Raw genomic sequence first — 11058 nt, 5'->3', positions numbered from 1 at the left:
TAATAAAATGAAATAATACTAATAATAATAATACATAAAAAATAAATGGAATAATAAAATCGTTGATAATTTTATACAATAATAATAATAATAATAAATAGATAAAAAAAATCGTGTTGATATATTTTGCTTATGATAAATTAATGATTAAGAATATGAAAAAAGATAAGTTAATTACCCAGGTCATCGAGGGGAAGCACTTGAATTTAATATTCATAGAATAATAATAAGCGACGGGGATCATTTCACGAACGATACGGAAAATCAAATCCATATCCTAATAATCTGTAATTAATTTATCACTATATATATGTAGCTCATTGTTATTCGAGCATCGTTTATTGCATGGATAATGCATGTTTTAGCCGATAACGTAAATTTATCAATGTCTATTTTCCCTCCGATCGTTCGTGCTTTGAATACATTCGAAAATGATTTCGACGTTGCGATATAAAAACGACAAAAAAAAAAAGAAAAAAGAAAAAAAGAATTTTGTTAAATGTTAATAACGGACAAACGTGTTAATAATAATATGACAAAATGTGATATTATTTTAAATATATGAAAAAAATATAAGAAATAATAAAAGAGAGATACGTTCTCGTTAGATTTGAAATGATCTGTATAATAATTCATAAGGGTGCTAAGGGCTTACATAATCCTGAAAAAAACCGAATAAATTGGAAAAATTAATTGTAAGGATTATATGATGCAAAAACAATAATTTAAATTATTAATTTAACATTTGTGTTAATTACTTTTCAACTATAAGAAACAAAAAATCAATAATGAAAATAATTTTTTCTTATATAATATTAACACATTATTTTTTAATATTAAAATATAATATATAAATGGAATACTGATGAAAAAAACCATGACGCTTCCTAATAAGAAATAAACGAGAAAAAAAGGATAATAAAAAAAAAAAGAATCTCGTAAAATAATGCAATAGTATTTAATCTGACGGATGAAAATTTTGTTGTTTTTTTTCACAAATAAATAAATCACGAAATTTGAAGCTTTTTTTAGTATGCAATTTAAAAAAACATAAACAAAAATTAGCGTTAAATAATATATACATACAAAATTATCCATTCACACTTATTATAATTATTTATAAAAAACAAAAAAAAAAAAAAAAAAAAAAAAAATTATTTTCCTCGAAAAATTCTTAAAAATATAAAGTATTATATAAAAAAATCTGAAATAAAGAAAAACATAAAAAAAAATGGTTTTTTATAAAATGTCAAATATACATACACCATATATTTAATTAATAATAATCTCTCTACGTTATTATATCATGGATATAATAATCATTTATTTTATTAATATGGGATTGAAACGTAATCGTTAGATTTGTCGTATTAACAATTGATGTAAATTTTATTTTCAGTTACTACGCGTCTACCGCTTTTCCACCTCGTTTGGCACCGCCCCTGAAGAGACCTCGTTTAATGCCACCTGCACGATCCCAACATCCGAAGCAACAGAAACAACAACCGAGCAACAATACAGCCACGGTACCGGACTTGAATCAACTCAAAGTATACAGTGAGTAACACTACTTTTAATTCTTCCCCCACCACTGATCTTATTCTTTTATTTTACCCTTTAAAACGTTCACGAAATTATTTTTTACAAATAATGTTGAGTTAACATTCCTGCGTGTAACATACTAAACAATATTACACACAATTATTAGACAATACAAAAAGAAAACATTAAGAAATAAAAGAATAAAATTAAAATTACAAAAAGATGTAAAATTTCATCATTTTAATATTTTGTAAACGATTGAATATAGGGTGTTCAACATAATGTTTTAATCGTTTAACTGCTCACGTATTTTTTCGGACATTAGCCAAAACTGTGACACTGATTGAAAAACAGGAATAATATAATAATTTTATAATAAAATTATATAATAAAGCAATCAAACGGTTAAACAAGTTCTACCAGTGTGTCAAATTAACAAGAAAAAAAGAAAAATCAAATGAAACACTGTAAAATAAAGTCCTGGTATTGCCCACTGTAAGAAACTGACGGTTCTCTTCCTCTCTTTTTTTTTTTTTGTTTCAATAGCCTAACAGCAAAAAAAAAAAAGGAAACAAAAAAAAAAAAAACGAAAGAAAAGAGTCACCGAACAGGTAGAATTATTTTCTTACTACGTGCAGTCTACCGTAAAGTGCTGACCAGAAGAGACACCAACTGAGAGAGAACGCAAACGTAGTCCTTTGATGGCCTCGAGTCCTTTTAATGGATGATCGTAGAGAGAAAAAGAACGTCAGCCTCTAAAGCCGTTGATTTAACAGTTTTAAAAGCGCGATCTTTGCGACGTAAAAACCTCACTCGCCATTTACCTGGCTTCTTCTACAAGAACCAAACGGATTCTCTATTTCATTCTCTCACACAGTTTATTTCTTTCCCGTGATGCACTTAACCAATGATCGGTCGTTTAAAAATTACCTTCTAAATTCAAGTTACATCTTCGAAAAGCTTAATCCTAACCCGATTTTCGTTACGGACGCCGACTATAATCGGCATCTAAGTGAACAATGATATGTGTTTATACAAGCGCCGATTAAAGTCGGCATCCATGCAACCATCTGTGTATACGGAATGAAGATTGTAATTGGCAATTGCATCAACAAAGGGCACAAGTGATTTTATAAAACAAACAACTTATTTATGTGCGTAATTTATTGTTACTTAAACAAAACATAAAAATAGTTCGATTTGTGCACGTGACTCTCTCTGGGTATTTTTCAGCATACAGATTTACTGCTTCACGTGAATTTCTTTTTACATTCGCCAAATATTAGCAACATATAAACCTGTTAGTATAAATATAACACTGTTAGTATACATTTTCTACAAGTTAACATTAAATTACGATTTGCTCCCGTGAATATACTTTCAATATTTTTTATACTAATAGTAAATAGATTTTAATAAAACTTATATTAAATTAAAGTACACTCTTTAGTCTACGCGTAGAATACCATATCGAGTTATAAATTTAGCATATAAAGTACAGAAAATGTCGGTGAATCCAATGCTGTAAATTGTACATCTTTGCAATTTCTTTGAAAAGTTTTGCTAAATATTTTTTATACTAATAGTAAATAGATTTTAATAAAACTTATATTAAATTAAAGTATACTCTTTTTTCTACGCGTAGAATACTTTGTAGAATTGTGAAATTCAAATATAAAGTGCAAAAAATGTCGGTGAATCCAATGCTGTAAATTGTACATCTTTGCAATTTCTTTGAAAAGTTTTGGTAAATATTTTTTATACTTTACTGTTGTTCCAGGAAAGATCTTATTTTCACTTTAACAAGTTCCTAATAAATAAAATTTATATATTAACTAAATAATTTTTTGAGAAATAACGAAACAATTTTCGATAACACACTTTAACAAATCACTTTAATTAATCTGTGCAGAATAAATGATTTCTATACTTTAACGATAACGCATTCGTAAAGTTTCAAAAAGTTTGATTTGTTAATAATAAATATCAAATAAACAACACGTATATGTACAGTAATATTTCGTTTATATTCAAGTATACACAAAACAACTAAGTGTTATTTATCCAAATGTGTTTTATATATACTTTTCCAGGTAATCCAGATATACTTATATGCGGCAACTGCAGGGAAATGTTCTCCGATCTTGGGGAGCTGCTCGAACACAAGCGGAACTACTGCAAACTGCGGTTCACATGTAAATGTCACACCTTCAACGGAGCCGCCCCAAGTATGTACTCGAAAGAAAGTTAGAGGCGCGCCCTTCCGGTACGTACACGCGTCTCTGACCCGATCGAGTGCCAAACCAACCGCCTCTCGCGAGGTGCACTCTTCTTCTCACCTTCTTTTCCAAAATTATTTTACCTATCCCCTGGTTTCTTCTTCTTCTTTTTGTTAGAACTACGTCATCCTATTACAAAAGCATTTTTATTACTATTTTTCTGAGAGCATTTTTATTATTGTTTTTAACCACAAGGGTGTAGGTTTTGTTGTTAAAAGCCTCACAACACACCCTTGAACCCTTCTCTTCTCCTTTTTTTGGGCTTGGGACCCATTTTTAGGTGTTAAAAATTAGGCGGGAGTGTCCTCTTGGCGTCAACGGCACACAGTATTTCTAAAAAACAGCGGGTCACCCATCCTAACTGTGCCCAGCGCTGCTTGACTTTAGTTATCGAACGGGAACTAACACTTCCAATGCGGCATGGTCCTTTTCTTAGTGCTACTCTTTTTATTTCTTTATATAAATACAAACAAACACTTTATTAATGTAATTAACTAATACTTTTCTTATTAATTTTTTCTTATTATTTAAATAATATATAAAACTGTCTCTCTGTATACGTTTGTGTTTGTACTTTGAAAGTATCCTCGGTTGTTTGCCATTTTGTTTTATTTAACTTTTTGTGTGTTTTTTTTTTTCATCATTAAACCGAGAAAAGGAAGTATGGAAAAAGTAGACTCTCATTCAATCATCGTCAAACGAGGATAGGAAAAAATCTTGTAGAAAACAAATTCTTTATTTCTTTCTCTTTCATTCTTTCTTTATCCGCATCACACATTGTAAAGGAATAAAATATATAAATAGAAATCTTTTTTTTTTTTTTAATAAAATCACCAAACAAAAGGATGGAAATCTTTACTGTCTTTTTTTTTTGTTTTTTTTATTTTTTTATTTTATTTTCTTTAATAATATTTAATGAAAAAATCTGTCATATAAAGAAACTCCGTATTCGTATTCGTCTTCGTCTTCTTCTTCTTCTTCTTCTTCTTCTTTTTCTTTTTCTTTAAGTTTATATTATATTAAAAAAAAATATTCTATAAAAGGAATATGGTAATTTACTTCCTTGTCGTATTATTATAAAGAACAGAAAAGTTGAACAACTAAACAAACAATAAATACATCCAAGCAAATTATCGAACTTTTCTCTCAGATTATTATTATTATTATTATTATTATTATTATTATTATTATTATTTGATCTTATGAAAATCGAGTTTCGTCGAGTTTTTCATTCCAACGAAAGAGAAAAAATGTCAAAATCCTTTTCAATCTACATTAATCATTCGTGTCATTTAAAAAATATCTTTTTTCGGATACGATTCGAAGAATCTTTGGAAAAGAAACGTCGAACGTTTTTCGGCGATAATTTTCATTTTTTTTCCCTCCCCCTGTCTCTGTTTTTCTTTTCCAATGAATTATCATCGCAAGAAAAAAGAAATCCTCTCTCATTTCTCATTAAATTTCGATGAAAACAAACTTCGAATTGATATCATTCGTGAAATTAAATCTTTTTCAATCCTTTTTTTTTACTCTCCGTGCAACATTCGCGTATCCTAGAATTTCTTTGTATCATCACGATTGTATCATAATAATGCACAGCTGTGTCTCAGCGTACTCGTATACATATCAAATGTTTTCTATAAGTAAATGAAACCACTTCGATGTATCTCCGTAAATATGAACCTTAACAATACAAACAGAAAAAAAAAAAATGTCTAAACCCTTTAGTATCAGCCTTTCGTTCAATTTTTTTTATTACGTATATAAAACAATCTAAATTTATTCATCATTTCTATTATTATTAACATATTTACTCGAAGATCAAAGTAGTTCATTTAAACGTGACTCGTTGTATATATATATACAAATTCAACTTGCATAAAATTTCCATTTGTCATCCGAGATCGAAAATAAAATACAATTGTAAAAAATTACGTCGCAAAAAAGAGAAAAAAAAAAACAAGGAAAAATGTGAAGAAAAATTATTATCGATTTAAAATTTGTTCGACAATACGATTGATTCGATGCAACGATGTTAAATGGAAATTTGTCATAATTCCAACTTTTGCGTGTATAATTAAACAATGAAACTCTATACAAGTGAGACGATCGAGATACGCGTTTTCGTCAAATTTGTGTTGTTAAAAATAATTAAATACCGAGTACGATGATTCTCCACGAGGGCGGCGCTAATGTTCAGAAGTTCAGATTTAAATACGTATGATTTTATAAATAAACAATTGAAACAAATAGTTTTCTTTTTAGATATTTTTGTTTTAACTCAAGAAGCCTTAATTTAATTAAGAAATAATTAAAGAATTAGGATTTTAATTTTCATACAGCTCAACAGGTTATTTTATATTGTTGATTGTGTGGTTTACTGTTTAAAAGTAACTGGCAATTACATTTTACATACAGTATTATTCCATTTTTATACTAATTGTGAGTTCAAGATAAATTGATTCCATTAAACAATATTTTTTTACAAATACACAGGATGATTTATCGACATATTTTTTCAATGCTATTATTATTGTTTTTTCTTGACTTTGCAATATCATAACCAATTATTCAACATTTTCTTTAATTTCTAATTTTTTCATTTACTTCGTCAACTTATTTATCTATTTTCTTTTTTCCTAAATTAAAGGTTAGGTTTATTCATATTTGAAAAATCATTTATCAACATATTTTTTCAATGCTATTATTATTGTTTTTTCTTGACTTTGCGATATCATAACCAATTATTCAACATTTTCTTTAGTTTCTAATTTTTTAATTTACTTCGTCAACTTATTTATCTATTTTCTTTTTTCCTAAATTAAAGGTTAGGTTTATTCATATTTGAAAAATCAGATCAAACGAATCGACGCGCTCTCTAGCGGCAATAGAAATCATTCTCTCATTGTGTATACCGTAGACACATTAATAACACTGCGATCGTCTTCCTTGTATATAAACTTCGTGAGTTAAATTATCATCTTTGGAAAAATTCTAAGAAAATTGGTAACAAAAATTGTTTGTTTCGTTCATGAAATAGGAGACTCCACGACGGCCCTGCTCTGTGTACTCTGCAAGGTATCTTTCCCAACAGCATGGGAACTGATGGTTCATGCTCAAGCTGCTCATATGATAAACATATACGAACTTGGTACACGAGCACAGAGTCCGAGATCAACGCAGAGTCCACCCCATAGTCCACCCCATAGTCCGAGTCAGCACGTCAAGGAATCATCTTCACCTTCACCACCGGACTTTCAAGTAATTTATACATTTCTATCTATCTTTTTTCAATTAGATACAAAAATGTGATCAAATTTACAACCCCCCTTATCCTACGACAACGAGTAAGACTCGTGGTAGAAAAAAATGTGGGCTAAAAACGATAAGGAACGAGCCTGACTCGTGGTAAGAAATTTCAACGAAACACGAGTCAGACTCGTGATACAATTGTTCTCGAGATTGGTCTTACTTCAAATGTTTTCCTTATTATTAATGAGAAGGTATCATAGAGAACTTGGACATAAAAAAGAAGTAGAACTTAATTTAACTAAGTTGGACGTTTCGTCCCTTTATTGGGACTTCTTCAGCAACTGAATCCTTATAGTTCAGCGTCCTTTTTCATTGAGTCCTTATTGTGACTTAAACAATTGGTAGTTATTGAACAGAACAAAAGTTTTTAAGCAAACATCGAAACCAAACTGAATTTTATACCTGTCAATAATATCCAATACAAAAAAAAACAATTGTTAAATACCATTCACTAATTCATTCGTAAATCGTTACAATTTCTAAACGAATATAATGATTTGAATGACGTCAGTAAAAAAAAAAAAACCAAAACAGAAATAACTTTAGACAAACTAAATGTATTTAATAAAAGAGTCGAGAATAAAAACAAGATAGAAGTAGAATCATCTTGTCCGGTTCTCTTTGAACTGAAAGAACAAAAATAAAACCCCCTAGCGATTTACGTGTGATTTAGAAAAAGAAAGAAAGAAAGAAAGAAAGAAAGAGAGAGAGAAGAAGAAAAAAAAAGAAGCTTAAGTAGTCGAGCAGCTGAGGATTTTATCGAGATGGACAAGCCCGATGGTGAAAGTCTCTCTCTCTCTCTCTCTTTCTCGTTCTTCTCCCCTCACCCCGTACCATACCCCTTTCCCTCTTATTCTATGTTCTTTTCGAGGTGAGAAAAAAGTTAAGTGGAAGTCGCCGTTCATGTGGCTTTGCCTTTAGGCATACTTACCTCTATCTCTGTTCAACTTATTCCAACCGATAACAGGAATCTAAAGACTCCCCCTCCCCACCCCTTGACACTCCCTCCCCACCCCCGCCCGCCCAACATGGTGAGAAAGTAGCTAACAGTTTTTCCTTCGATCCAAGTTCTTCGTACGAGAGGGGGGGCGGAGGGGGAGGGGGGGAGTGCTTGTGCCAAGGTAAAGGCATTTTCTTCTTCTTCTACTTCTTCTACTTCTACTTCTACTTCTTTCCTTTACTCTATCGTTTTTCCTCGGCTCCATTTCTACCGACTACTTAAACCCTAACACAGCAGCAGCTGGTTTGGTTAATCTGAAAAGGTTTTATTTGAAAAAAGAAAATAACGCGCGTATAAAAGAGATTATTTAATTTTTATTTCACAAAAGTAAATATATCATTTTTTTTTATATTATTATACTCTATTATAAAGTTGACAATAATGTGAATTTGAAGATATTTTTCTGGTAACATTAACTAACGTGAAATGAAACATTATTCATCGACTTTACTCGTCTGATAATAATGACATTTTGCAAGAATGTAAAGTATTCTTTCCTTCCTATCTATCTCTCTCTCTCTCTCTCTCTTTTTCTTTCTCTCTTTCTCTCTCTTACTATCTCTACTTTATAGAAAATGATTAAGAAGAAAATAAGGTTAGAAGGGTAGAGCAATATGTTAGCGAATAATAATTCATCGAGTAACCGAGTCGGTGAATCATCCAACCACACCAATGTAATCCGAGGTTACCTCAGCGGCAATAAATTACAATTTTATAATCCCCGAACGCGTCTTTCGGCTCGTTTCAGGTTAAAGTAATCTTACGAGTTCGCGAAATCGCGGAAGAATGTAAAACCTGGATAATATCAAATGCGTCAGTCGAAAAGAGGTCACGTTTTCTTGGGCCCCCCACGATGAAATTGCTAAACATAAAGAAAATGAACAAGAAAAAGATAGAATGAGAAAGAAAAAATTAAAGGTGAAATCGTGCAATCCAAAGAAATATTACCTCGACCCCTTTCCCCCTCCCCCTTCCCCCGTCAGTCCATGTGTTTCAGTGTCGTGTCTGTCGATACGTCAACCCCATAATGGCCAACTCCGATGGAATCGACGTTTCTCGTCTAGGTCATTTGTGCTTATTCAGCCGAATAAAAGAACTTTTTTCTGGTTTCCTCCCCTCGCCCGCACATTTTTCTTAACCCCTCTGACCTCTGGCGTCAAAATCTGCTGGAAAATTTCTAAATCTGGAACGATTTTGACGCGACTCACCGATTTTTCTTATTTCTTTACCACGATATTTACGATCGATCTAAAGGGGTCAAGGGGAGGGAGGGACGGAGGGAGGAGGGGTGGCTGGGAAACATCGAATCTTTCTAAATTCTCCTTTGACAATAAAATATAAATGAAACCGAGACCGAGAATATGTGTGTTAAACGTGTGTGTGTGTGTTTGTATGTGTGTTACCGTAAAAGATCGAAATTGGATAATGTCAAGAATCACATGGTCGCTTGATGTATGTCAGAAATATTAATGTTTAATATTCATAATTAATTATGTCAGAATTATTAATGTTAATTATTAATGAACCGAAATATTCGGTCTTTCACCGATCATATTAGGTATATGCGTTAACATTTCATCATACGAATCTTGACATTATCCAATTTCGGTCTTCCACGGTGGTAACATGTATACATATATGCGCAAATACGTGTGTGTGTGTATGTATTTGTGTATATAACAATGTACTATATAAATGACAAAGCAATACTATCATCATCATCATCATCATCATCATCATGATCATCATCATTCTATTGGAATGAACGATTATTAATTTGTTCAAACAGGAGATCAAAGCAACGGATTGTGAGGAACGCGTCGAAGAGGAGGATCTTGACGGTCACGAATTAATACCGTCCCCTGACAGTGGCAAGTCAACGGACAACGAGGCCGCTTTATCTCCGATCAAAATACGATCCGACGTTAATGGGTTGGATCACGAGGATTGCGACGAATTGATCCAGGTCGAGAACACAGCTCAGGCCTGCATCATGCACGCCCTTAGCATCGTAAGTATCATAATTAACATTATAATTGTCCCTACTTAATGTTCTTAAAATTGTTTTCTTTTATTTTTTAGAGTTTTTTTTTTCATAGATAAATGTTACCGCGAAATATTGAAATTGGATAGAATTTTGAGATTCACATAGCAAATGTCAACCTCGTGCATACCAAACACGCTTGAGTTAATAACCGAATATTTCGATTTATTCTTGTACATCAATATTTCGGACATCCACCATACAATCATGTGAATCTTGACTTATTCCAAGTTTCATCTTTCACGGTAACATAAGACACCAACGATAAAATTGTCTTTTCTTCCGACACTCCCCTTATTCCAACCCCATCTCACCTAACCTCACCTCACCTCACCTTACTACCCTCAGCAAGCGTAAACTAGTAAAGACGTTTCAAAATTGGATAAACCCGTGACCCCACGGTGTACGGAATTAATTCGCGCGAGTCTCGGGCAAAGCTTCTTGCGGCTTTCTACGATAAATAAATCTCGTCGCGTAGAAACAACGTGTTTTAAACAACCGGATAATAAAATGAGAAAGAGTAAAAGAAAGAAAGAAAAATAAAATAAAGACACCCTTGTATAATAAAGTGTAATACGAGCAAATATATATATATATAAACAAAACAAAAAAAAAAGAAATAGAGACAAGTCAAACTTTGACTCCCCCCCCCATTATCGAAATTACACGACGGACAAAACGGACAGAAAAAATTACGTGAAAATAAAAATGCAATCGAGAGGAGGGGGACGGTGGGAGACAAGGACAGGGGCAAGGACAGGGGCTGTAAGGGTTGATATAAATATATATAATACACATAGTATATATATTATATTATATATATAATATATATCATAATATAATATAATAATAATATAGGGGGTTGAAAATATTAGGGTTGA

General features: G+C 31.6%; 1 protein-coding gene across 1 annotated transcript in view; it reads left to right on the top strand.

Moving 5' to 3' along the window:
• The window catches only part of LOC106789248, a gene marked incomplete at its 5' end in the record, with an annotated part of 73993 nt that overhangs the window by 60559 nt on the left and 2376 nt on the right, over positions 1-11058 (top strand). Inside the window, 4 exon segments of the mRNA XM_014753312.1 lie at positions 1400-1557; positions 3636-3770; positions 6862-7082; positions 9923-10144. Of these exon segments, the coding sequence (XP_014608798.1) occupies positions 1400-1557; positions 3636-3770; positions 6862-7082; positions 9923-10144 (736 nt within the window).

The sequence above is a fragment of the Polistes canadensis genome, unplaced genomic scaffold (genome assembly GCF_001313835.1).
Source record: "Polistes canadensis isolate GaletaPanama2010 unplaced genomic scaffold, ASM131383v1 scaffold_172, whole genome shotgun sequence".
NCBI lineage: Eukaryota > Metazoa > Arthropoda > Insecta > Hymenoptera > Vespidae > Polistes > Polistes canadensis.
This window is presented reverse-complemented; position numbering and strand designations above follow the sequence as displayed.